The sequence below is a fragment of the Dromaius novaehollandiae genome, chromosome 10, assembly GCF_036370855.1.
Source record: "Dromaius novaehollandiae isolate bDroNov1 chromosome 10, bDroNov1.hap1, whole genome shotgun sequence".
Classification (NCBI taxonomy): Eukaryota; Metazoa; Chordata; class Aves; order Casuariiformes; family Dromaiidae; genus Dromaius; species Dromaius novaehollandiae.
In genome coordinates, this window is record NC_088107.1 from 14,468,139 (window position 1) to 14,494,409 (window position 26,271).

The 26,271-nt window shown below is 45.1% G+C and overlaps 1 protein-coding gene across 1 annotated transcript; it reads right to left on the minus strand.

Moving 5' to 3' along the window:
• Nucleotides 1-1,336: 1,336 nt before the first annotated feature.
• Nucleotides 1,337-24,585, minus strand: GNB5 (G protein subunit beta 5). The gene is made up of 11 exons (XM_064517377.1): nt 24,310-24,585; nt 19,877-20,013; nt 18,130-18,171; nt 17,201-17,277; nt 15,552-15,684; nt 11,380-11,523; nt 8,079-8,170; nt 7,909-7,957; nt 5,145-5,241; nt 3,841-4,007; nt 1,337-3,457 (listed from the first exon to the last, which is right to left on the minus strand). The coding sequence occupies exons 1-11, from the start codon at nt 24,419-24,421 to the stop codon at nt 3,446-3,448; spliced, it is 1,062 nt and encodes a 353-aa protein (XP_064373447.1). The 5' UTR covers nt 24,422-24,585; the 3' UTR covers nt 1,337-3,445.
• Nucleotides 24,586-26,271: the final 1,686 nt, after the last annotated feature.

The following is a 26,271-nucleotide window of genomic DNA, read 5'->3' on the forward strand; positions in this document are numbered from 1 at the left end:
ACTGGGTTATGGTCAGCTTCCATAACTTTTCTGGACTGTTTTTCATTTATTTCCCAGCTTGAGCTAAGGAGCAGGTCAAGAACACAGAGCCCAGGGCCTGGGTTTTCAGATGTGACAACGCTGCTTCATTCTCTAGCCAAAGTTACACAGCTGTTCACCAAAGTGGGAGAAACAGAAGAAAAGGACAAGCAGCAGTTGAAAACCTCCCCCTGTGCACAGGAACAGGGCAGCTGTGAGAGGGTGTTTCCGAGGAACGAATGGCTTGACTGACCTAATGCGGCATCTCAAAATGCTGGGTTTTCCAAAGGTGCCTTGGGCAACCTTTAGTAAGCCAGATATACATTAGGTATTTTAATGCCCTGTTTCCTGTATTTTTATTTATTTGATGGGAAGTTGAGGTCTGTTCTGGTTCACAGCTTCCACTGTTGTCAAAGAAACAAAAAGATGTTTTTTGTAGGTGTTGAATCCATTCAAACGTACTTAGAACCACAGCTAATACAGAGAATACCAGCAACATTGCTGTAAAGTGGAAACCATGGAATTTCTCCCTGCAAGAATAAAAGTCCAGGATCTGGTGTCTGTCCTATTCTCACTGGAACTGGTGACAGTTTTGGCACTGATGTCACTCAGAATAGGCTGTTTCAGCACTTTCCCCCACCTAACGAAGAAAAGGAAATGAAACAATGCGCTTAAGTTGAGGTAGTGCTTTTTCAGCGTCTAAACTGAGCACTTCCACGAACAGCCTTAATGCTGACCACAAAACCTACACTGAAGCAGAGACAACAGCTGATCCTAGCATAGTTCTCTTCTGCTGAGAAGGCAGAAAGCTGATCTGCTGCATCTAAGGTAATCTGCAAATACGATTTACCCAAACCATGATAGCCCAGGCACTCGATAGTGTTTAGGTGCCTAACTTCTAGTGTCACTCTGCGATATGAGGAGAATCCTGTGCTCCCACAAGACACACACTCTGCATTTTTCAGTGCATTCCTGGGTAAAATCATGAAGATCTGAAAAGGAAACGTCACATTAGCTGTGACTCTTCTAGGCAGGAAAACACAACCTGAATTCTGGCCCCCTAAATACAGAAGGAACTCAGATGGAGTAACGATAAGGTATTTTCAAGGACTGCTTTCTCACCGTTACTGTTGGTCACCGAGTACTTCCAGAAGATATTCCAGAAGCAATTTGCTGATAGATCTGGATTTCACATGGCTCTTTGCAGGACAAATGATCCAGGAAACTGTATGTTCAAAAAAAAAAAAATGCCAAGAAACAGAAACAATAGCTTCTATTACAAATACCTAACTGATGGGAAAAAATGACTATATACACATTCTCAATATGTAAAATACAATTTATTATATTTAGGCCATTCATAAGTATCAACACAATGTAGTATGTTCAAAACAAATATCTTACCAATAAATACTATCTAAACATTAATATTCATCTTTTGATCAAATGTGTACAGTGTAGTGACTCAGTATTGCACAGTGAGCTCTATATGACATTACATTTTCCATAGTGCATTCATTTTTTTTACAGGGACAGTTTACCACAAATATTGCAAAGCACTGGAGTTGACTTTTCCAAGCGGAAACAGCTGAATTATTTCATTAGGGACTGAAAGCTGACCTTTCCCTTGAAATGGCCATAATTGGTCATGGATTCATGGAACCTAATGTTTTCATGAAAGAGGAGACTTCTTTTCTAAAACAGTTTTTATACAATTAAAAAAAATCCCGTTTTTAAATATAATTAGGTTATTGAACATCTAACTTATGTGAACAGCCAACTCCAGTGATTGTCTGTTTACTGTTGTTTCAAACTAAATATAAATCATATCTTTCAACTTTTCAGATATGTATCTTATTACTTGCATTTTGGAGGCCAGACTCTGCTGGCCCCCAGCATTACTCCCATACTTCACTCCCTAAGTACCTCTGTTCAGCTCAACTCGGCACCCATCCGTACGAGCAAAGGTGACACATTCTAGTCTCAATAGCTTCCAATGTATGAATACAGATAGAATTTTCCAATAGTTCTATAATTAACTATATCTCCATTTTACCTGAATATATCTTAATTCTACAGCGTTGGCTCCACGTGGCTCCAGTCCTGCTGGTTTATATCACATTATGACGTTCACACAGAGAGCCAGGTCCTGCAAGCACACGTGGCCAGTTACACCGCTTCCCTAAAACCTACCTGCTCATCGATCTGCTGCGATTGCTCGTTCAGGTAAGCATGGTACTTGTATCACATGTTTACAGGACCATGACTTACAGCAGTTCTTCAACTAATCACTGTTGTTTATGCCGAGGCCTAATTATGACAAAACTGCCTTCACTTCAGTAAGAGATCTGTTAGAATAAGGACTATAGAATTCGGCTTGTAAGGTCTGATCTGTATTTACATTAACTTATACTGCTGTCATATGGCAAAAGGACCTTAAAATGGGAATATATTGCCTTTATACACATTTAAGGCTATATTACCCTGCCAAAGTGGTGTGAACTGGCCAACATGTAAATAAGAATCATGATCATAGAATGGCTATGACTGACTTGGAGAAGACTTGACCATCAGCATAATGGTGCCTAGTGCTCAGCATGTAGTATCCCTTTACGTAAAAGAAAATTCACTCATCAAGTGATACAATTAAAAATTTCTAAGAAACTACTGGTTAAAATAGTACCTCATGATTATGTAAATCATGTTTATATCCCTCGACTTTGCAGTTAATCTTTTTGTATACATTTAGAGTCTTTAAATTCAGATAACAGAGATGAAATACTTATTTCTATCTAAAAAGGAAGTAGGAAAAAACAGAGATTGAAAGGATTCATTTTTTGTACAAAAAATACCTTTTTATCACAACAGCCTGTACCTTCACAGTGGGCCCTTTGCTGCTCTACTTAGTACCAAGGTTCAGCCATCCATAATGCCATCATAAAGTATCAGAGAGTTGTTTTTCTTTCCACTTCTCAATAACAAAATTCAACGCACTACTATGGAACATTTCCAAAGTCCTATGCTACACCCTGATAAAATAAAATCAGGAATCTTTTTTGTTTGTTTGTTTTAAATTTACCATAAAAAGAAACTCAATTCATGCAAATAAATACATAATGTGCACAGAAGTACTCATATCTATCATACAGATGACTTCACAGAAAAGTCTCTTTTTATATTTATCTAAACTAGTTCTAGTAGAAGAAGGTAGTTTCAAAAACAGAATTAAAAACATTTCATTTTACTACAAGTTGATGGTTGCTACGTGTTCAAGCAGATTACATTTTTTTACCTAGTTGTGTTAATCTGTGGTTTCAGTATCACCATTTTATAGTGTAGCAAATATTTGATTTTTGGGGTGGTTTTTATGCAGCTTTTGTAGTCCAGGATATAAGTCTTCATTTGATTTTAGATACAGGATCTCAGGTTAAGCCCAGATCTGCAGAAAGAGAGTTGAACAATCATTTACAACATTAACTATTCTCTCAAACATTTAAAATTTGGCAAGACAGATTATAGGTACAAGCTGTCAGCAACAATGATATGAGGCAAAATTATGATTTTAAGCCATAGATTCAAAATTCTCTTCAAAGTTCTGCTAGCATTTTGTGGGGATTTTTTGTTTTGCATTTCCTGCTCATTTGTTTTACATAACAGAGAAATATTGCTTAAACCTAAATCTTTGTTGATTCTCTACAAACATTTAATTTTGTTGAAAATCTGGGGGATTTTAGTCCCTCTAGAGTCAATTTATCTGTGATGACTCCTCTCTCACCCTCTTTTTTTTTTTAAACACCCAAACCAAGTCCTCCAAATGCTTACTCTCAGAGTGTGGTCCCAGGATCCTGAGCAGAACGCTGTCCCATCAGGAGACACACGCAAGGTGCTAACACGATTTTCATGGCCAAACAGAATGGACACACGAGACCCTTTCAGCACATCCCAGACATTTATGGTGTAATCATTATAACCTGCAAACAGTAGACGACCTACAAAGAGAATTAGATTTGTACAAAATAAGCTCTTAAGCGGGTAACATTTCTAGACTGCAGCAAGGGCCTTCTGCAGGACATTCATCACCAAGCCGGCCACAACCCAGATTTCCTGTGCCTGACATAGGAGACCTCCCGCTGCCCGTCAGCAGGCTGCAAGCACTGCTTCCCACATGCTAGCTATGCTCCTGCTAGGTGCATGAGTTATCCGCAGTCTGAGTCCACAGCTGAGTTATCCATATTAAATGCTGAATTAATTAAAATTAGTTAGTTAAAAATATAGTTAAAAATTAAGTTAAATTAGTTTAAAATATTTGTTAAAAATACATGGAATCTGTTCAGTCATTAGAGATAAGGGATCAGTCCAAAGTAATGGGAGACTGAAAAAGCACTGTTGCAGGTAAGAATATTCTGCTCAGACTTTACACAAGAACAACTTCACAAAGTCAAATGCAAATGGTTGAACAGTTTGGTAAGTGATTCATTATCCCCAGCAGTTCCTGCTATGGGGCTTGTGACTGTCCACAGACTGTCTGCGTGATGATCGAGGGGCAGCTCGCGTTGGGGTGGTGAGACGTGCCGCATGCTTATCCACGGGTGGGGTGGGGTGGCGAAGGCAGCTTTGGGCTTGTCTCAGGGCAGGGGAAGAAGGACGGAGGAAAGAAAGGGCCCTAGCTCAGATCTCTGGATCAGCAGTTAAAAACAGTTAATGGTTTTGTCTTCATGCCCCTCCAAGATACTTTTACCATCTATTAATCATTTATTATTCTTTATAAACTATTTATATGAGTGTGCTTAATATTTTAGTTACATTTCATGTTTCCTTTGGAATGTTTTTAATCATTATCACATAATTCTAGGCCAGCTGTAGTTGATGGCAAAATATTTCTGTCCTTCAGCCGGGCCAGAAAAATATTCTTCGTCACTACAGCTAAGCAATAGCCAGCTAGGTTACTTAAGGAATATTTTTTTCTTTACAGAGGAAAAAAGGCTTCCATGCATTAAATGTTTCTTTTGGTATTTAATGTTGCTTTTATCTGTAATAACAAATGCTTTATCAAATTAAAACTGACAAAACTTTACAGTTTGCAACAAATCCCAACACCAAGATAAAATCCAAAATCCAGGTCTCACCGCTGAGGGAGAAGTCCACACTAGATGCTCCAAAAATGATGCTCTCCTTGGAATAAATTGCTACTTCTCTATCTGCACGAAGGTCATATAAACGACACTAGGATTAAAACAAAAACAACACACATGCCTCACTAAAGGCTGGAGTCAATAGCTGCTAAATCTTGTTGAAAAAATGTGAGTGGGAAGGACCCCAGCTTAACAGGTATCACGGGAAACGGCTGCTTGGCTTCTCTCCTTTTGCTACTTCTGCCCACTGTAACTGGGAATCCTCAGGAGCCCAGCGGGGTCTAAACAACACAATGTTGTTTTGTATTAACTGAATGAGGAACTTGCTTTTCCAAACCACTTCTCTAAACCTCCTGTCTGTCCTGCTATAAAGAGATTAGTGGTGGTTTTTGGATCCTGGGTACCCACAGAAAGTCCTCTCACTCTCAGCCTACCCTCCTGCTTCCCCATGGTGGTTCCTTACATTTTAGGGTACGCTGATGCTTACCAGCTATGCACAGGGGACAGTCTCTAAAGCCAATGGTCTAAATGGTAATTGGAATCCAGGAGAGACAGGATTAAATCCCTCGTCTGCTTCAGGAAGACTGACTGTAGAGCACGGTGGTTGGGACGGTCCCTTAGCTTGAGGGAAGCCTAAGTACTAACCCTTGCTCTGAGTGAGACAGGACAGAAAACAGCCACTGGCCTAATGGGAGGCTTGTCTGTCTCAACAGCAATGCCATCCAAATCCGAAAAATCAACATGAAAATAATTTTTGATACATTTTTATACAGATCTTTGGTTTCCGTTTCTTAGAGAAAATCCCCAATCACCTCCACAACCTTAAATTTCTGTTTTAATCATTTGCCAATGTACTTAGGCTTGTTTAACATGGAAGTAATGTATAGTCAGATCAAATTTCAGTGCCCTTCAGAATGGCAGCCTGTTAGGCCTGAAATCAAAATGCATTTTTGAAACTATTTTAACTCAAAATCTTCTGTAATACGTTGAGTTTAAGCAAACACTGGCCAGGTGGGTTTGTTAATATTAAGACTTAACTAATGAAAAATGTCTGATATTCAAGTCTGCACATAAAGGAAAGACTGTTTTATTCACAGCATCATGGTAAGCTGCCAGGTATTTGAAGTCAAAGTTTCCCAGTGCTATGCACTAATAAATAATTCTATCCAAATATCCTGATACAGAGTCAGGGTCACCTCAGGTGACAGTACTGCTGTGTGAACACACTTTTATGATTTCCCTCCAGACAGTCAGGATTATCTGTTCCCCCAAATCCCCAAGGATACAAATCAGGTCAAGGATACCAGTCAGTGTACCAGTCTGTAACATGGAAAACATGAACTTCATTTAAACAATCAAGTAGGCAGAAACTGCCGAAGCCTCTGTCAAAAGTACAAAGATGGAATTTTCCATTCTCCTATTCAGGTCAGGGGAGTCAGTAATAGTTAAGAAAGAAAAACTCATCAAATGAATTAATAAGCACAGGAGCCCAGAGCCAGTGGTACTGGGGGGAAAAAAAGAGAGTGCTCTCATTGGAATTTAATGATGGAGAATTTCTCCGTCTCTCTCAGCATCTCACACACTCCAGTGCCACATCCGAATGCACAGAGACACAGTGGGCTCACCACAGAGCTAGAGGTGTTAATTTATAGCAGAAGCTTGCAAGATCCAAAAGCAGCATACATTTTTTCCAGAAGTGCCACGGCAGGTCTCCACATCTAGTGAAGTCCAGGTGAACATTTCTGTTGAGGTTAGCCAGTTTCGGAGCAGACTCAAAATATGCTTGGAGGACAGAGTACTTCAGAAAGACTCTTTCCCCCTCATGCAACTCAGTGCAATGTTTGAATAGACAGGAGAAGCAAGGTGCCAGGTACCTCTTGCAGATTCCCTTTTGAATTAGGACTACTGTCAGCTCAGCTCCTGCAAGACTATGCCTATGGACAGACTGCTGTCCCTTGCGGACACCCACTGACTGCAGCGAGATCCGCTGGCCCATGCAGATCACTCAGGGGCCCAAGGGCATCAGCAGATAAGTGGTATTTTGCACGCAACACACTGACCAAAATTACCAATCAAAACATACTGTGCCCCCTCCTAGCAGCGTGTTCATAGATAGTAAGATTTGGCAGGAGCTATTATATCATCAAGGATGACTTGGATGCAATGACTCATCACAGTAAAAAGCACTGGAAATATGACTCAGGCTCACAGGAAGGGAATATATAGCCAAGGGCAACCTGGGTCTGCATTCCCAGGATACACAGAGCTTCTAAGGCCAACTGACTGGATCTGCCCTGCACTGCACAGCTGAGACCACTGCCCCTCTGCATCTGCCTTGCTTCCTCCCTTGCAGGGATGTGCACATTTGTGTTCAGGCCCTGTTCACGCCCTTGTAATGTGCTGGTCCTTCTAACACAAGCTGTTCCTCCCATGCTATGATCAGTGACTGCATGCGGTCAAATATCTTCTAGTAAGACAATTAATTTTGATTATAAAACTTAAAATAGAAAATCTGTAATGAATATTTGGAGAATATCTCGTGCAAAAAACTTTGCAGACGTCACCTAAAAAGCCTCATGAGAATTTTCCAGTAGCATTATATATATATTACATTAGAGAATTATTGTTTCTATGACTTTGGTGTCACAGGACCAGTTTAGCCACTTAAAGACATCTGTAGATGTGACCTGGTCTTTTAGGAATATCTGACTTGGGAGATAACAGATCTTCCCTAAACTAGGTTGCTGAATTAACATACCGTGGCATCGTCTGAACCAGAGGCAAAAGCATCTCCACTTGGGTAATATCTGTGCATGAGTAAAAGAAGACCAGAACACATTACATTACTTGAATGAGGTCAGACTTCAATAATAGAACCAGTGCATGGCTCAACATCACAAATGTGTCCTCACCCGGAAACATACTGACCTGACACTGTTGATATCAGAATCATGGGTTTCAAATGACTGGATGCACTGACCAGAGCGCATATCCCACACCATGGCTTTCTTGTCACATCCCTAACAAGACAAAAAAATTCACTACAGTTGTGCTAATGGTGACATTCACCCCTCACGTGTCTGATGTGCATGTTCAAGCCCGACTACGTTCACAGGTCTCTGAACATCACAGCTCCGAGGAGAATTAAGCAGCAAAGCAGACTCAGAGTTTGCCATACCGGAACCCCCAAAATTGATGCAGCTGGAGTTTGGAGGAACGTATGACACACAGGCTAAACCCTCAGGGGGTGCCAAGTAGGAGCACTCGCGTAGCGCTGCGGTGCCGCTCGGCGAGGGGAGGCTGGCGAGGCGTTCTTGTGCAGACAGGCCTGAGGCGCTTGTGCATGCTGTCCTACACCGACCAGCACTCACTGCATTGCTCTGCTAATGCTGCTGCCGTGCCTGCGTCCTGCAATCCCCACCAACACACGAAGCTGCATGACTGACTCATTCTCTACCACTTAACATGCTTGATATAAAAAATTAATACCCAGCACTTAAAGTTTTATGACAAATTCTTTTTATACACTGAAATAGAAAATGAAATAATTGTATCTGGAGGGTCCCCTGCCCACCCTCCCACTAGATTTAACTCCTGCTGTGGCTCTGTGTCCATGCGCTCTATTGCTAGGTCGGTTAGACGAAGGAAGTGTAACACCGTTTCATCTCATTGTGAAAACCTAACCTGTCCTTCCAAGCTACGCTTTAGAAAGATCATTTAATGCTCGGTCCTCAGGGTAGGGACTGTCTCTTACACCAAGGGCCAGCTCTGGCCTCATTCTCAGCTGCAGAGTCTCATTACTGTCACAATACCAGGGACAGGAGAAAGAACACAGGGGTTTTCTCAAGGGTGATGGGAGGTTTTAATAAGTATGACCCTGCCAAAGGGAAGGCAGAGGCCTTGCTCAGGGGACCTCTGCCTTTCTGTGCAGGTCCCAGTAGTCACAGAGATGTGTGGGGAGCGTGGTGCAGGCCAGGCCTCCTGCCTGCTCCTGCCTAGCGAGCACATTCTGCTGAGCAGAATGTAGCACACACATTATTTATTTTTAAGCAGATATAATTGCTAGTTAAACTAAACAGTCTCCTCGCAATTCACATCTCTTTTTTTTTTGCAACTCTCTAACGAAATTAAATCCTAGGTTTTTTTACTAATGATGCCATTATTTAAAAGAGGTAGTGTTCCTTCTGTACCAGCTTGTAGTTTCTGCATAAGGGAAAACATACAGGATGGAAGACATTTTGTATTCAACAGATGGGCTCTGAAACCCAGCCACAATCCAAGCCCAGCCCTTCACATTGCTTCCATGTGCACCAATCTTACTGACCTCTCTGGCAGTTTGGGGACAAGACCAATCTGTCAACCTGGTGTTTTGATTCCTAAGGTTTTGAAGGAGAAATCAGCAACCACCTGTGGAGAGATGGGGGCCCCTGAGTGCTATCAAACTTACCCCAAGGAACAGTGCTCAGAGAGCACTGAGCACAGCAGCCAGGGGCTCAGCCCTGAGCTCACCCAACTCTCTAAGGAGGGCTGTGATTTTTGGTTAAGTAGTTAAATTTAACAGTACCCAGTCTACATGCTGTAGTATTGGAATTGCTTATTCTACCTCAAGATTACTGTATTATGTAGCCATAATACAGTACAGGCAACTTCAGGCTGTACTGCTTACTGCTTAGGCTATATCCACATCAAATCAATTTAAGATAAATCTTTGCTGAGGCGGTATTTTGCATTTGATGAGTTAAGTCCCTGTAAGCACAGACATGCCCAAGCTGCTATATCGACACAAGTATTACATATTCTCTTAGTGGTACCATAGCTGCTTATGATTCTTTGCCCTATAATAAGCTGAGCTGTTCTCATGGAGAATGAATCTGTCCTTTCTGGGAAGTAAGCTGAGTTACAGGAAAGCCTGGGAAGACTAATGCACTCAGATGGAATTAGCTTTCAGTCACGCTTCTGAGCAGCTGTGCTAGCAGCAGATAAACTGGGCCACTATGTTAGGATCTACTCATGATGGGCCAGCGAAATTAAATAAAAGAGCCATAACAGAAAAGGTCAGGTTTATTGTGTATAGACAGGACTTCGACTCAGAGCACAACAAGTGGAATCTCCTAATCCATGGTCAGAAACCTCTGGCACAATAGCAAGCAGCAGGACCAGCACAGGGCTAGCACCAGTGCGGACCACAGCACCTTGGGAGAGTAACCTCTGTGAGGCAGCAGCTGCAAGCTCCTGGCTGCTACTTTCCCCTTAGAAACCAGGTACCTCCAGCAAAGTTACTGGTAGCAACCTGCCTCCTTAAGAGAGGTCATTGCACAGCTCCTATCAGCACACTCAACCTCTAACGTGGGAAAGAACACCACCACCTTGAAAGGGAACTAAGCCTTGTCCAAATCACCTTTATACCTTGCCTGACTTACTGCCTGGTGAAATGCCAAACAGCCGCAGCTCAGTTGCCCTGGGGAGAGCAGTCTCTCAGCAGCCAGCCAAGAATGAGAAGATGCACTGCGTACTTTCCCAAACTAGTCCTGCGGGCCCTGCTAGGTTTGTGTATTCCCCTGGGCCACGACAGGGAGGCAGGCAGCGCTTGCCTGACTAAGGGGCTTTAAATGCCTGTAGTACCACTGGAAGGCGAAGGGTACTTAGCAACAGCTGAAGATGTGGCCACACCTCATCTGTGTCTGCTCCAACTTGTGCTAGAGTTAAGCCAGTGCCTAAGCTACCCCTGGCTTCTGGGCAGCAGTTGAGCAACACAGTGGCATGTACGTTATTTACAGCGCCGCTTCGATGCCCTGAGCGGCAGCCTGGCACACCCTGTCCCTGATCCTAACAGCTGGGTGCGAGAAAGGAGCCAAATGCGAGAGGTTGTTTGCTGTGCAGGGGCTCCCATGTAAGGAGGGTTCACACCTCTGCCTGCTTTACGAACCCGCTGCTTTAACTCTGAGCCTTTTCCTTTCCCAGGAGGTTTTGTTTTGATCATGAGCTGGATTGTTTTAGTGTGGGGTGGAATTTGTTAAGTAAGCAGAACTGCAGTCAGACTGGCGGTGTGGGTTTGACCCCACAGTCAGAGGTTTAATTTGCTCCAGCTTGGGAAATGTGCTTGCAATGAGTGGATTTCACTGGGTCTCCCACTAAATACTCCAGCACTCTCTTAATAAGATCAAGAGCCTTCTGCTTTGCTGCCTTTTCCCTTCCAAATACTTTAATTTTATATTAAGCTCCTGCTTACCCCAGAAACGAAGGTATTCCCTGTTTCAGAAGGGGCCAGATCCAGACACAGGACATCAGCTCCATGACCATGGAAACTCTGTAGAAGCTGCCCACTCTCAACATCCCAGAGTGCACAAGTCCCATCTCCACTTGCTGTCAGGATCTACAGGACACGGCAAGAAAAGGCATGATACAAAAATCAGCATATGATCTTCAAGTTCATGAAGAAACCCCTGGCATCCTATACATATACCAAGAACAGCTTTAATTTCATATAATACTATGCTATAAATCAAAATCATAAAAGAATGTGGATCTAAGCAGAGTTTGCGTTTTTGTTTTTGTTTGTTTTAAGAAAAAAGGTAGAGTGGAAAGGAAAGGAGTATTGACACAGCTATTACTACAGTGTACATGTTATTAAATAATGGTCAGTTTTGTGCAATGGGGTTTGAAGAAATGATGTCAGTAGGGTTCTGTTGGCATTTCTGTATCCTCCAAAAGGAGGCAGAACCAGATTTGTATTCCTCTCTGCCCAGGTACATAATCCTCTCCACACTTAGGCTGCTGGAATTCAAGGGGAGTTAAAAACAAAAAACAAACAAAAAAAAACCCAAAAAGAAAGGTTGGATTTAAGTATACCTGTTTTAGTATACCTGTTTAATTCTCTACATTTTTTCCTGCCTGAAATAACGAGGTCAAACCCAATAAACTGAATTTCATGGATTTTCTGAAAGGGAAGTGAGTCTGTCTAGACAGTTGTTTGACAAGCCCATCACCTCTCACTTGTCCAAAACCATTTATGCGTGAAAGGACTTCAGCATATACTGACCGAACATAGCTCACAGCTTCTCTCATCTGCTTGCAGAAAGCACATGTGATCATGGCTTGTTATTGTGGTTAAATCCTGATGATGCTCAATTGTTCAAAATTTCCCCTTGGCACTCAAAGCTGTTATGCAATCACAAATTCTGTAGGTTGAAAGGGTGCCTGTGCACAAGCATGGAAGAGACAAAGGCGAACTTAGGAGACCTTTCAGTTTTGTACACAGGCTATTTTCATGTTCAGTGAACTCACTCAGAAACTCAAGGGATCCCAGTGCAAAGTTAGATGCCAAAAAGAAAATGCACTTCAAGAAGAAAATTATCACATAGCTGTGAAGACATTCACAGAGCTGCATAAAGGTTAAACACAGATCATGTTTGACAGATGCTCCAAAAACCTCTGCCATGAACAGAGGTCTGCAAAAATTGCAGAGCAGACTATCGTGAATCCTGCAGTAGAGACAAGCTAATATCTTGAGATTAGCAAACTGGTAGAAGGAAGTCCTAAATTATCTTTTAGCCCAGCTTTGAGCCTCAATTGATAAGTTTCTCTATTCTCTGGAATATTTGTGCTTCAGGATGAGGGACAGAGACTTTCAGCTGTGAGGACTTGCTCTTGTAATAGCAGGTAAGGAAGATAGGAGGGGAGTAGAGGTAACTAAAGGTGTAAGGGGATGGTCTGTTGGCAACCCAGAGCTCCAGCTCCAGATAACACTTAACACAAAATGTTTTGGACTCAAGTTCAGGGTATTGTCACATAAAACCAGAAAGGAATGATGGATCGTTGCTTTTAGACGCTGGCTTCCCTCCACCGGGGCGCCAGCAGCCCGGCATGGGGGATCCTCGCCTGTCACCTGGCGGCAACAGGCCGCACTTGCACACCGCTGGGGGAGCCCGGGAAGCGCCGCTCCTCCCTGCCGCCGCCACCGACCCCGCGCCTCGCGGTGCCAAGCCCAGGGTGAAGGCAGCAGTGGGGGGAGAGCAGCGACCCCCACTCCTGTCTTCTCAGCCACATAGCGTTCCCCAGGGCTGCGTTTTGACTCTCAGCTCTGGGAAGCGTGGGAGCTGGGAGCACGGCTGGCTTCCCCATGCAGAACACTCGAGATCCCAGTTAACCACTGCTATTAATATACACAGAGCACTGTCACATGGGGAGCATTATCACACGCCATGGCTGTGGACACCTGATTTAAGAATCTAGTCTCTCCTGACTCTGCGCGGAGCTGAGACAGACACGCTCCCTCCGGCCAGACCAGTCTGGGTGCCGCGAAGGAGGCGCGTGCCTGTCCCAGCGCAGAGCTGGCCAGGCCCGGCACGGGAGCGCGGTGAGGGCCAAGGCTGGGAAGGATGGGACATCCTGCAGCACCACACAGCCTGAGGCCGGCTTTAACCAACGATGCATCACCTCCAGCTCTCCTCTCTTTCCATTGCACCTACCAGGTACCTGTGGACCCCAGCCCCTACATCCCCCCGTCCTTCACCCCTCTGCAGGAAACCCGACCCCTTCGAGAAAGCAGCAGGGGCAGCACGGCAGCACTCGCAAACCGGGTGCTGCGGGCACTCCTTGCTCTTGCTGGCGCTGGGCTTGGGGAAGCCTCGAGCACGGGCCGGGACCAGGACCAGGACCAGGACCAGGACCACTGCTGACGCAAGCCGGGTGAGCAGAGCTGCCCAGCACACCCCGGCAAGGGCTAGGAAACGCCAGCACAGCACGCTCGTTTCACCTCACAGCTTCAGAGCTGGTGAATAATTTTAATATTTAGGTCATTATATAAGAGGAAAGAGATAAGAAATTCAACATGCTCTATGATCTTCTACAAAACTGTCCCCTAACAGAGGCTTAGACAGCCCTTTATTTTTAAATAAAGCAGAGCTATAAATGTTCACTTAAAAGCATAAGCCTATCAATCTCAATAAAATTGCATTAAAAATTCTTCAGAAAAGTCTCTGAATCACTGTATATACAGCATCTAAATCCACTGTTGGTATTATTTAACAGTGATACATTCCCTTCAACATCAATGTAATTTGGTATGTAATGTTTTCTATATATAATGTGGAGAAAAAAGACCCAACTTTTCTTTCTTTTTTGTTAGGAAAAATAAATATTTTTTGCCTTTTGTAGGATTTAATCACAATGCATATAGGTATAGACAAGAAAACAAAATACTGTTTTTTGTATCTCACCAAAAGGTTTCCACTTAATTTAGATGCTGTTCTAATTATACAGGGCTCCCGCATAGCAAGGTCACAGTTAAGCGTGCCTGAGCGCTGCGGTACCTCCATGCCTTCTGTTTCCATGGCAATAGATTTGAATTAGCACCTCAGAGTCATTACTGAAACCACAGAATGGCAAATAACAACTTACTCCTGGGTATCTCATGTCTTGAAATAGAAACAATCAGAGCTCGTATTTCTTTCGTAAGAGCTCCAAATATCTAGAAAGAAGGGAACAAGTGTATTCCCTTTGTACCAGCCCTGCTGCCACGGAGAACAATGAAAATGCTCCCTCCTTCCCTTTATTTTGCTACAGAGCCGTACTGAGCGTTAAAATGCTACAGCCAGAGTGGGCGAGAGGATTATTCTGGCTTCTTTCAGGTCTTTCATGTTCCTGGAGAAACAGATCTTTTGGATGTTCAGTGCAGAGGAAGCTGGCCTAGCCTCAGAAGAGCTGGGTTTTGTTCCTTGCTTTGCTATCGACTCCCCCGTGACCTTGAGCAATTGCTGCTTCTGTGTGCTTCAAATCCCAGCTGCGAAACGGGGATAACATCACTTCCTTTCTCTCTCGGGAATACGCCACTACATGTACGGACAGAGCCAGCCCTGTGGGGCCCTCATCTTGAGCTCACATATCTCACTTGGTACGAACAAAAAGTACTAAGAAGGAAAGCACAATACTTGCAAAAGCAAAGTTGGCTGAACATCCAGGACAGATTAGGCAAACACCACAGTCCCCCACCAGCTGGCACAGCACATACCCAATCTAGTCTTACCCGAACGGGGTTTTTATCTACTTGTATTAGTCTGAGCTCCTGAAAGCACAAGCCAGCAGAGATCCAATGAACAGAGAATGCACTTGGTAGCAGCGAGCTCCCTTCCCCGGGGAGCAGCGAAAGGGACAGGCCTTTGCAGGGAGCAGCCGTGACGATGGCAGCCCCCATATGGGCTGCTACAAGCATTTCCTTACAGCAGCTTTCGCAGCACCTTCACTGCCACCAGCGAGGGTTTTCCAGCCACCCCGGCATGGTGCTGAACATGGCACTGGGTGCCAAAATGCTTCAGGTGCGAGGAAGGTTACTTGCACCAAGTACAAACGCAGCCCAAGTTAGGCACGGCTAGACAGCGAGCAGCAGGTGGGGAATGCGTTTACCTGCATGTCTGAGTTAGTGAAGCTGCAGGCAGACAAGTAGTTTGTGTGCATTGCAACGGATTTCTTCTTTGCAGCCATATTTTCATTTTTGTCAAATGTCAGTGGGTACACAGAACACTTGTTGTCCAGGCCTCTAAAGAGAATAATAATAGTAATAACAGAGAGAAGGCAACTGGTTAAAACTGCAGTGACAAAAGGCAAGCAGTGATACGAAGGAAACCACCTGGCAGCGCTGCACTGCCAAATCCTGACGATCACTGACTTCCCTGTATTATGCTAGCTGGGATCTCCCTGTGCAGGGAAGCCCCAGATGCCTCACCACATTGTTTACTTTACAGTACTTCAGCAGCTGAAATCCAGTATTTTTTGCCCTCATCTAGTTTATAAATGGCACTGAAAGAAACCTCCGTAAAGTATAAACTGGGAGGTGAGACAGCAGTCACCTTAGGGTTAATTTTTTTGCATAAAGCCAAACCGGCATTTTTCTATTGACCTTTGTGATTGTGAGTATTAGTCTTTAAAACATCATTATTTATCTACCTTAATAAATATGACCGAACTCCTGTGGAAAGATGGTACAGCAAATTAATACGTGTGGAAACAGGGTTTTTAAAAAGAGTTTGGAAAAATGGCAATATAAATACTGACTCTGTAGGTAATGTGTCCAACTACCAACTGTATCTACACCAGATATGAATGGGTCTCACAGGCCAGATGTGCCCACTCTGACTCTTTCCTGAAATCCTAGCAGATTCAGGCTATGCCCTGGTCTCCAAGATCCCCAGCACGCTGCCAACTAATGATTCTGTGTCGTGTATTAAGTGCACAGAACTTAACTGACAGCACAACAGATACACAGAACTAGGTAATGCAACACATATACACCCTCCCTGCCTGTCTTACGAGAGTGAAGACAGAGCTTTCTTGCCACCTTCGAGTTTTAGTCAAAATCATACAATTTCCAGAATCCCTTTCCACACACATTTATGAAGTTTCTCTGTCTCAGTCTGCTTCCTTCCATTTTTGCTAGCTGCACAGTAAAAGAGTCTCCCTGGTTCCCTTCTCTTGCCCCAAGCTTTCTTTGTCTAACCCATCCAGTCCATTTTTAAAAGGTGTTTTACCAACATCACATTTCTTTGTTTTCTTCCCTGGAAAAAATCCATTTCTTCAAACCTGAGCCCTCAGAGAAGTTGGAGGTTATCTTTATTGAGGATGGGGTCCCCTCCTCCCCCCTTCCCAAGATCTGTTCAAGGGCTGATAATCCTTAATGTCTGACCTCACCCTCAGATATCCTTGTGCTAATTCTGCACCTCTAAGATCATGGTTAAAACAGCTTTCCCTTAAAAGATGTATACAATACACACAACCAAACTGGAACTGAGAATTGCATGCAGGCAGAATTCCTAAGCCATGATATAAACGCTGCAAGAGGATTATTTGCCATGCTTATACAACAGATGTTATCACACTGATGTCAGTGGAGATTGTGTGTATGAACCATTATGGGAACAGGATCAGAGGCACTGAGTGCAGTCCTCCTGTCCATGATCAAGACATGCGAGCTCATAAATGTCAGCATCTGCGAAGCCGCTGGGACACTGCTACAAGGAAAGCCTCTGTGCAAGCAGCTGCAGAAACTGGGAACTCACCCACAAGCAATGGCACATCCGGACGGGGCATACGCACACGCCATCACCCAGGTACACGGCATCGTCACTGCGTGTTCCTGAAATACAGGATCTCCATAAAGCTCAGGTATCACCATTTTGCTAACTGGTGCAAGGAAATTAGCATAGAGTAATATGTCTAACATTGCTGTGGGACCTCCTTGGGGCTGGTGAAAGATACAGATGCCTCCCCCGGTCATAACCCAACTCGAGGCTGGGTAATCCCCGACCATATAACACAGAGCAGCAGCAGGAAGATGGCCAGTCACTCCCTTCCTGACACGTCCCACCATGTTGATGAGCCCCAAACTGATCACAGAACATCTTTTATTGGGGTTACTGGACTCAGCGCTTTAAAAGGGTCTCACTGCTCTATGCATGCAGGTGAGTTACAACCAACCTGTTTTTTCTCAGGTATCTGCAGCTGTGGGTGTTGAGGCAGCCCTGGCAGGGCTTGGAGAAGCAGCGACACCATGTCACGGTGAACACCAAGGCTGACGGGTTCCAGTTCTTTACACATGGCAGCTGGTACAGATGTTACCCAGGCAGGGTCTATGTTTCACCAGCCCGGCCCTCCTCCGCAGCAGCGCGTGGCGAGGCAGCCGTTCCCTGCGTGCGGGGCCGCGTGCTGGGAGCCCCCTCTGCCAGCAACGGGGGCAGACCCCACCCTGCAGCGGCACGCTGCTGAGCATGACCAACTCCAGAGGGCAGGCCCTTTGCTCGGAGGTGCGGCAAGTGAGCTCCCTTGCCCTGGACCCCTCAGCCTGAGGTGCTTTTGGAGGTTTGACGGTTATGCAATCGTCCCCGAGCCTTCTGCGACACACCTGCGAGCCCTCCAACCCACCGCTGTTATCCCACCATCATTTGCCCTACGCACAGAAATCTCAGGCTTACTCCAAAGTTTTACCTACCTTGTTGGTGGTGAAGGAATCCCACACGATCACCTTCCCGTCCTAAATGGAAGTACACAGAGACAGAACTGCTGAGAAACTGAGGACTTCCAGATGCATTACTGTTAGCCTACTTCCAATATTTGGGGAAAACACTGCTGCTCATTTCTATCCCCTGTTCAGTTCCCTTGTGAAATTTTTGTCTTCATCTTAAGAATAGTACAATGGTCATAATGAAGCACAGAGGAGACACTCCTCATGCTAGTTATTGCTTTAACCAGAAGGGCGTATCTTCTCCTCAAAGAGATGACTAATGTGGGCTTAAAAGACTGATTTATTTTTAAAAGGGCTTCCCCTAGCCTGTTTATGAGAAGTTCTTTCATTTACAGCACACATCATAGAAAAGATCATCTCCTCAGGAAGCCATTACTAGAATTAATCCTTCCTTGCTTCCTTACAGCGATGATGTAGCTCTCCCAGCCTATAGCCACCATCTGTAAAGCCAGTCACATCTACCATACAAAAGCTGTTGGTGGCTCTGGCAAGGGCGTTACAAATACAATAGGTGACCTATATTACAAATCACTCTCAGCACTCATGGGGGCTATTTATGAATATTGAAATCTGATTATTCATCTTTGCTTTCCTGTCCTTTATCTGCTTTTCTCTTTACTTCTCACTACACTTACTTAACCTTCAACTATCCTTTGACGCAACTGGCTCACGAGCCAATAAAAACACTCAGTAAAAAGCAACATAATCACTTTGTCTATGTGCTCAGGCCAGCTGCTTTGTCTTATGCACATAATATTGCTTATCCTCCCTGTATTTTGAAAGTGAAATGTTTATTGGTAAGAAATGATTTTTGCTGTACCTGGACTCATTACAGCTCTTGAAGTCAAAAGTGCAAAAAATGCATTACAGCTTCCCTATTTAGCTTTCTGATCTATACACTGATATTTTTACCACTTAAAAATATCACATTAATTATTTAAACTTTGGTTCTCTTTGCTAAGAGCACCATGAATGGTAACAACAGACAGTAACTCCAAAGGTGGCTTGCTATGTAGATTGCCTCTTTTCATCCCTCAGGTGAGACCCTTGCATTTCATAGAGGCCCGCAAACAGCTGTGAGACGTAACAAGCTCACTCACTACCATTCTGGGTTCAGGATGAACCATTACATCTAGAAAGTAATTATCTCATTACTTTCTCTCAGCTAAAGAGACTGGTCTTGAGCAGGTGTTAGGATTGTTTCTCAAAATGCCCAAGCAAATGCAGTAATTTTAGCAGGATGGCTGAGGGTTTCAAGGTTGCACCAATCACAGACTGCAGAAAAAATTTCTGTGCACAGAGATGTCTAGAAGAATCAAAGTTTTTCCTCTTCCTTTTCCTAAGTATTTTTTCTGAATACATGAATTGAAATAATTACTGAATATTGACTTTGTAAAGAACAAGGAAGTAAAGTGTAATTTGGCCTCAAATGCATTCTCTTTATTTTCTATTGTAGTAGGGAATACTTAGAGATATCTGTATATGTATGGGCAAAAACTCTTTAGGGTTTTAACTACAACACGCATAGCAATGCTCAGTAACTTGGATTTGTGCTCTATGAACAAGTATGTTCCCAATGAACTGCTTTAAGGGCATCTTGAAAGCATTTACCCTATATATAGGTATCATTTGCAAAGAGTGGTACACACCACAGCCAGAAGGTTTCTGTAACGCCCAACACTAGCTTTGAAAAAACATCTACACAGTGGCATACCTGGGAAGAGCTCACAATTCTTCTTTTGTCTTTGCACCAGTCCATGCAGAGCACTTTATTTCCATGGCCCTTCAGGGTTCTTCTGGTCTTCATCACGAACTGGCCCAGGGCCTCCACGCGTTCTGCCACCTGGTGAACTGCAAAGAACTGATCGTTAAGAGAGACCCATATCACAGCTCTGCCCTGGCAAACCTTTATGCTCCTGAGTAACATTACTTGCAGGAATAAATCCATGAAGTATCAGTCTACGGTGTAAACCAATGAATGCTGTTTCAGAGCTGACAGGCTGTAAAGCCCTGTGCCACAGTGAGCAGTGTATGAACACACTCGTCAGATAAAGGTATGGATGAACTCACTCAGGGCTGTAGCAGCTGAAGCTCTCACAAACTATCACATCCAAGTATAACTAAAAAATATTTTACCCAGCCCCCTTCTCCCCTCTTACTGGGAAATCTTCAGTCTGACTGAGGCTTGAAAGATCACGGACAGCTTCCAGCCTAACACATGTCCAGCGGTACTCAAGTAGGAGAGAAGACAGCTACTGGGTCATGGAGGAAAAGTCATAAAAAAGAAGGGGGTGAGCACCCAATCTCCAAGGTTTTCACAGTAAGACCCTTCTGGGTGCGAGAGTCCCAGGCACACGGCATCTGCGATGCAGGGTAAGATGGTACTGGCTGTCGGCACCGGAGATGGCTCTGCCGTGGCAGCGGGGGAGCCCTCTGGGCCAGGTGCTGGCAGGAGACAGCTCCGAGCGAGCGGAGAAGCTCAATGCTCTCCCTAAGAGTGCGCTACCCAACGTCCAAACAGCGCCTATAGACCTCAAAGACCTTGAGTAGGTCAACATTTTCTTTTACGAGAACAAGAAACAGGGAGGGCAGCCAAGCAGCTTTCCTGAGCAACATCCTCTGCAGCAGAAGTTAGTTATTTTATACTTCATTTAATAGCAGTACTTTCAGCTGATATTCTTAACCCTCCCTCCCCCATAATTTCCAATTGTGCAAACTCACTTTGATGTAAAATTCAGCCCACTGCAGTGGACACAACTTGAGCCATCTCACTTAACCCCTGATGCCTCATGCTGGGGGCATCTGTGCACATCTGGGGAAAATCACCATCTGAGAAAAGTGGTTTGCCCTGCTCCAGTGTTGTTGCTTCAGCGTGGAGCTGAACAGGGCACACTGTGCTCTGGAGCCCCGTGGCAGCTCCAAGTGCTCTCATACAGCTCACACTGAGCACCATGGAGTGTGGAAGTCGCCTCAAGTCTCACGATGGAGTGGAGGTCCTGGGGCAGGGGTTGGAGACCCCGGCACCAGAATTAAAAATGACTCAATCCAGAGAGGAGTTAATAGGATCCAGGCCTTCCATATGTTGTTTGCTTGTCCACACTGAAACCTAAGACAACACAGCTGCTGTTAGCTAAAGGGGCAACACCTGACCCAAACCATTTGAAATAAAGGCAGAAGCTCACATGCTTTAATGAGCTGGCGGAGGAAAGCTTAGGCTTTTCAGTACAATGCTGGAGACTGAGCTCACACCCTGCACGGCAGGTGACTGCTCTGGAGCTATGCTGCTGCTTCACACCTTTGTCTTTTCTAGAGCTGCTGCAAGAAAACCAGAAGAACAGGCATCCTTAACATTATTTGAGATTATTCGCTGGCACAGGGTCAGACGAGCAATTTCTGCCTAAATCAGAAACTGATTTCTAACGGAATAGCTTTTCCATAGATGTTCTTCAGAAATACCAGCCCTGCAAACTGTGCCAGCCTAAGGCTCTCACCTGAAATCTCTGCTCTGCCACTCTCACTCAGCCAGGGCACAAGTGCTATCCACCATTCCTGTCCATTACAGAATCATCATTAACAGGGGTCAGGAGCAAGTGAAAAGGTCTGAGAAAGTACCATACAAGCCCACTGAGGAAAAGATACATTTTTCCTCTCCTTTTGCCCACTGAACCCTGCTAAATGATCCAATCAAAAGAACTGAAAACAGTGGATAGAAGGTTATTATGGCAGCTGGAAAGATGTTTGTCTCCAGAAAATATCTGAAAAAACAAGTGTTCCACAGACAATAGGCAGTGTTTCCACTATGTCAGTACAACCTAGACTCTGTGGAATTGTCTATTTTAGCTTTACTGATTCTCTGAGGACGCTTATCTCCAACCACAGCCATAATAAGCTTGTGCCCGCCTAGCACACATTTTAGAATCAGATAATTATTTTGAAGCAATCTCCAATATTGTTTCAGAACAGTGTTAAAAATTATCCACTCAGGGAAGCAGATCAGCTAAAGTCAGTAAGTAATTTGAGTAGTTTTACAAGGGTCCAGATAAAGCGGACTATTTTTCTAAAACATATGTTTGGTCTGAACAGAAGTTGTGGACTTGATGCGGACAATACTGGGTATCAGTCTTTGATCTTTTCAGTTTTGGAAGTCAGTTGGTCTTAATGGCTTCTTCTGGCCTTAAAAATCAGATGAACAAGACAAACTGTTTTATCTCTACCTGAAATTCTAAGTGGTAGAATTGAATCCTTAAAATTGTAGGACCGCAAATCAAATGTATGTTTGGTATTTCCTCTTTCCATCCACATTTTTGAGAGCTGCAGTTCAAAATCAGTTGAACAAATAAGGACAATCCTAATTCAGCCAGTTGTTTGTTCTGGGAACCATGGAGGGAAAATCATGATCAGACTAAAAGAATGTGAAAGATATAATTTTAGATTAAAAAAAAAAAGAAAGAAAGAAATGCTTTATTCTGGAACTTCTAACCTCTGTAGAAAGAGCTCTTGGGAATAATTTAAGTGCCCAAAAGCTTTGATCAATGATATAAAATCTCATGAGGGAGCGCTGGCTGCAGTATGTAAGACTTTTTCTTGGAAATCATGTCATAGATAAGTAAACATGGTCTTCCAACATAACTTTACAGATTTTACATATGACTGAAAGACATAAATATCCTATGGCTGACTATCACGACACACACAGTTACAGTATCACTGCAATCATAGGTAAAACTCTGCTTTCCTGATCTAATTTGGTTTAAGCATATGCTTGAGTGGTCTGTTGAACAGAGACCTCACTACTTCTGATACAGAAATTACATCGTAGGATTATGATGATTTACAGTAACATTTCTGTAACAAGGTCATCTCCATTTATTTAATGATTCCTATTAATAGGACACTGATATAACATATGATTACCCAATTTAAACAAGAAAATGCTTTATTTGCTCTAGAAAAAGAATATTCCCCCCCCCCCCAATTTAGGAATGTTTGCCAGTCCCTTGGTCTTACAAAACATTAACATCTCAAAACAGACTCACAGTCCTCTTCAACATTTAAGGCATCAAAACGGAAGAAATAAAAGTTGCAATGACCTACTAAAATTGCTCGCAAAATGAGCCATAGGATTTCAGAGGAATAGAGGGATTACACTTTTTTTTTTTCAAAAAAGAATTTTAACGCATCGTCGTAATTATAAAAATGAAGTAATCAAAATAAAAAGCATTTTTGTATCTCAGGTGACTTCATATGTTTTTGAGGAGTTCCATAAAAATAAGGTTAACTCATTTTTATCCTGAACTGGAGGCAGAGGAGGCTGAACTCCGTCCGTGTCATCTACCTCACATTAACCGTACCTCTGGAAGCTGCAGCTGACAACGAGTTAAGCACTGATAGCTGCAGGGTGGAATCACCTAGCGCCTCTGAATCAGCTCCAGACGGCTGTAAGTTGTTTCTGGGGGGAAGAGCGGTTGCTTTCGGGAACTATGTACCTTTCTGAGCCAGATACCTCGGGTGAAATCCTGGCCTTGTTAAATAAGTTTCCATCATCTTCCACGAGGCTAGGTTTCACCTCTATTTCTGCCACTAAGACGCGTACTAAAATGAGGCAAATCAACCTCAGGATCCGCTGAGCGAAACATGTCCCAGTCTCTTCCCGTCCCGGTCTCTCGCCCTCCCCCCCGCACCAAATCCGGCCCAACGAGCAGTTCTGCATCCGCAGCCCGAGCCGGGCCCAGGGCCCGGGGCCCCGCACGGCTTCCAGCCACCGCTCTGCGGCGCCTCCGCGGAGGCCGCGACCCGCGCGCCGCCTCCCGTCCCTCACGGCGCAGGACCCGGGCACGGCCCGGGCGGCGCGGCCGCGCCCTCGGCAAACACGGAAGACCCGCTGTCACGACAGCAGCAGCCGCGCGCGGGGGGAGGGCCCTGCCCGCGCCCCGCCGGGAGCGGGACGCCTCCGTTTCCCGGGCGGGCCCGGGTTCCCGCAGCACGGCAGCGCTGCGCGGTCCCCCGTGCGCCCGGGGTCCCCGCGCGGCAGAGCCGAGCCCCGAGCCCCGCGCCCCGCGCCCCGCGCCCCGCGCCCCGCGCCGCAGCAGACCGCGCTCGCCGCCCCCCGCGCGCCCGGCCGCCCCCCCGCTCCCCGGCCCCACTCACGCTCCACGTCGTGCAGCTTGGCCCTCTCCTCCTCCAGCTTGCCCTTCAGGCTCTCGGCCTCGTTCTTCAGCGATGCCAAGGTCTCGTTCTCGTGCAGCCCCTCGGTTGCCATCTTTGCAAAGGAGGCAGGGAGGGAGAAAAGGAGCGGGAGGCGGGGAGGAGGGGTTTGACTGCCTGGCGTTCAGGGATGCTGCTGAGGCTCCCGCTGCCTCAGCGACCGAGCCGGAGCGGCCTCCCCCCTCCCCGCGCTGACGTCCGGCGCCGGGCGGCTCTGCTCGCCGTGCCTGCAGCCGGCACCTGCCTGCGCGGCCCCTGCCCCTGCCCCTGCCCCCGCCGCGCGCCCCCGGAGCCGGCAGCACCGGCCGGGCTCGGCCTCGCGGGCTCGGCGCTCAGGGCCGGCCTCGCGCCCGGCAGCCTGCGAGCTGGGCTCACCGCCTCTGCTCGCTCCTGCCAAGGCTGCGGGCAAACAGCCCGCGTGGTCACAGACCACCTCCAGGAAGTGTGCGCCGTGCAGCACAAGCCATCTGCACAGCCCAAAGGTTTCATTTCCCCACATAAACGTGCAAAAGTGTGTTTCTGCTTGGAACCAAAATTTGTTTGTACCAAAAGTTGCACGCTCAGTGGGAGAAGGAGAAAAAAAACCTTATTCTTTACCTCAATAGCATTTTAAAATGTCAAGCTGGGAAGACAGGTCCTGTCCAGGCTTAGCAAGTCACAGCCCAGCTCCATCGTTCCCTTATGCCTCAACGGGTAGGGGCTGACTTGAGCACACAGGTACCTGGAAGGTCTCTGACCCAGACCCCGTGCCAGTTCGACAGATGTAGTGGTGTGAACCCTTCTCTTTACTGTGCTTTGAATTCCTCGTTTTTAGATTTTCTGCTATCACTTTTCCTCTTAAAAAAAAAACAAACAAAAAACTGCCTCTTTACCCTGCTCACAGATATGCACATAGAGTCTACAGCCTTCTCTACCCTTGAAACGGGCCAGTATTAAAAATCCAACCGGAACGAGGAATCCTTCACTTCGGTGTTAGCGTGAACCCGGAGCAGCGCTCCAGCTCTGGCTACGTGCAGTCACGCCGTGTCTGCTGCGCACACTGAGCAGCTCACGTTTCCAGGGACTGAGCCTGTGGCAAATGGCCCTGCACCTTTTTGTTCCCTGGAAGGGGAGTTCCTTGAAAACGTCCTCTTCTTTTTATAGTAATTGTCCTTGATCTACATGGAGCAACTTCGCTAATATTGACTCCCATTGTCTCCCTCTAGCCAGAAAATAGAGAACCCAAATGCCTATTGTTCAACCTGGAGATGTTCCCAGAGCGGAAAATGAGATAAGAAAATAAGTGTTTGCAGCTGTTGTTTAGACTCTGGCACATCCTGGACACAGCACCAGGTCTCAGAGAAAATCGAGTCCTTTCCCACACTGGGTTTAGCAGTAGTGCCACTGTCAGCTGGGATGCACAGGCAGAGCTGCTGAGCTTTTCAGTGTGGATCTGGAGGCTGAATTCAAGCCTTGGTCTGACCTTGTGCTCAGCATCTTTCTTAGTCAATGTATCTGCAAACAGGAGCTGGGTTAGTTAGCTGGAGAGTCAAAAGCAGTGGATGTATTTCCAGGCTTCATATTGTTCACAGAAAGTGGCGTAACTTAACCACGTCAGCCTGATGGCTGTCTAGGCAACCCTGAACTTACTTTGATCCAATTATGTTCAGTATCACAAAAGAAAAAGGCGAGAGTGCAATCTATGGAGTTCACATGCTGCTGGATATGGAAACATTCTTCAATGCCCCTCAGAGTAAACAGCACTTTGCAAAACCTTCCTGGCACACTGACAGTGCCAAAGAAATAAAAATTCAGTATTTTTTAAGCCATGCCAGAACAACAACAAAAAAAGCATCATAAAGCAGGAAAGTGTCAGGAAGCTTCTAGCATGTTATCTTTGTGTCTGAAAAATTAAACTTGTTTATA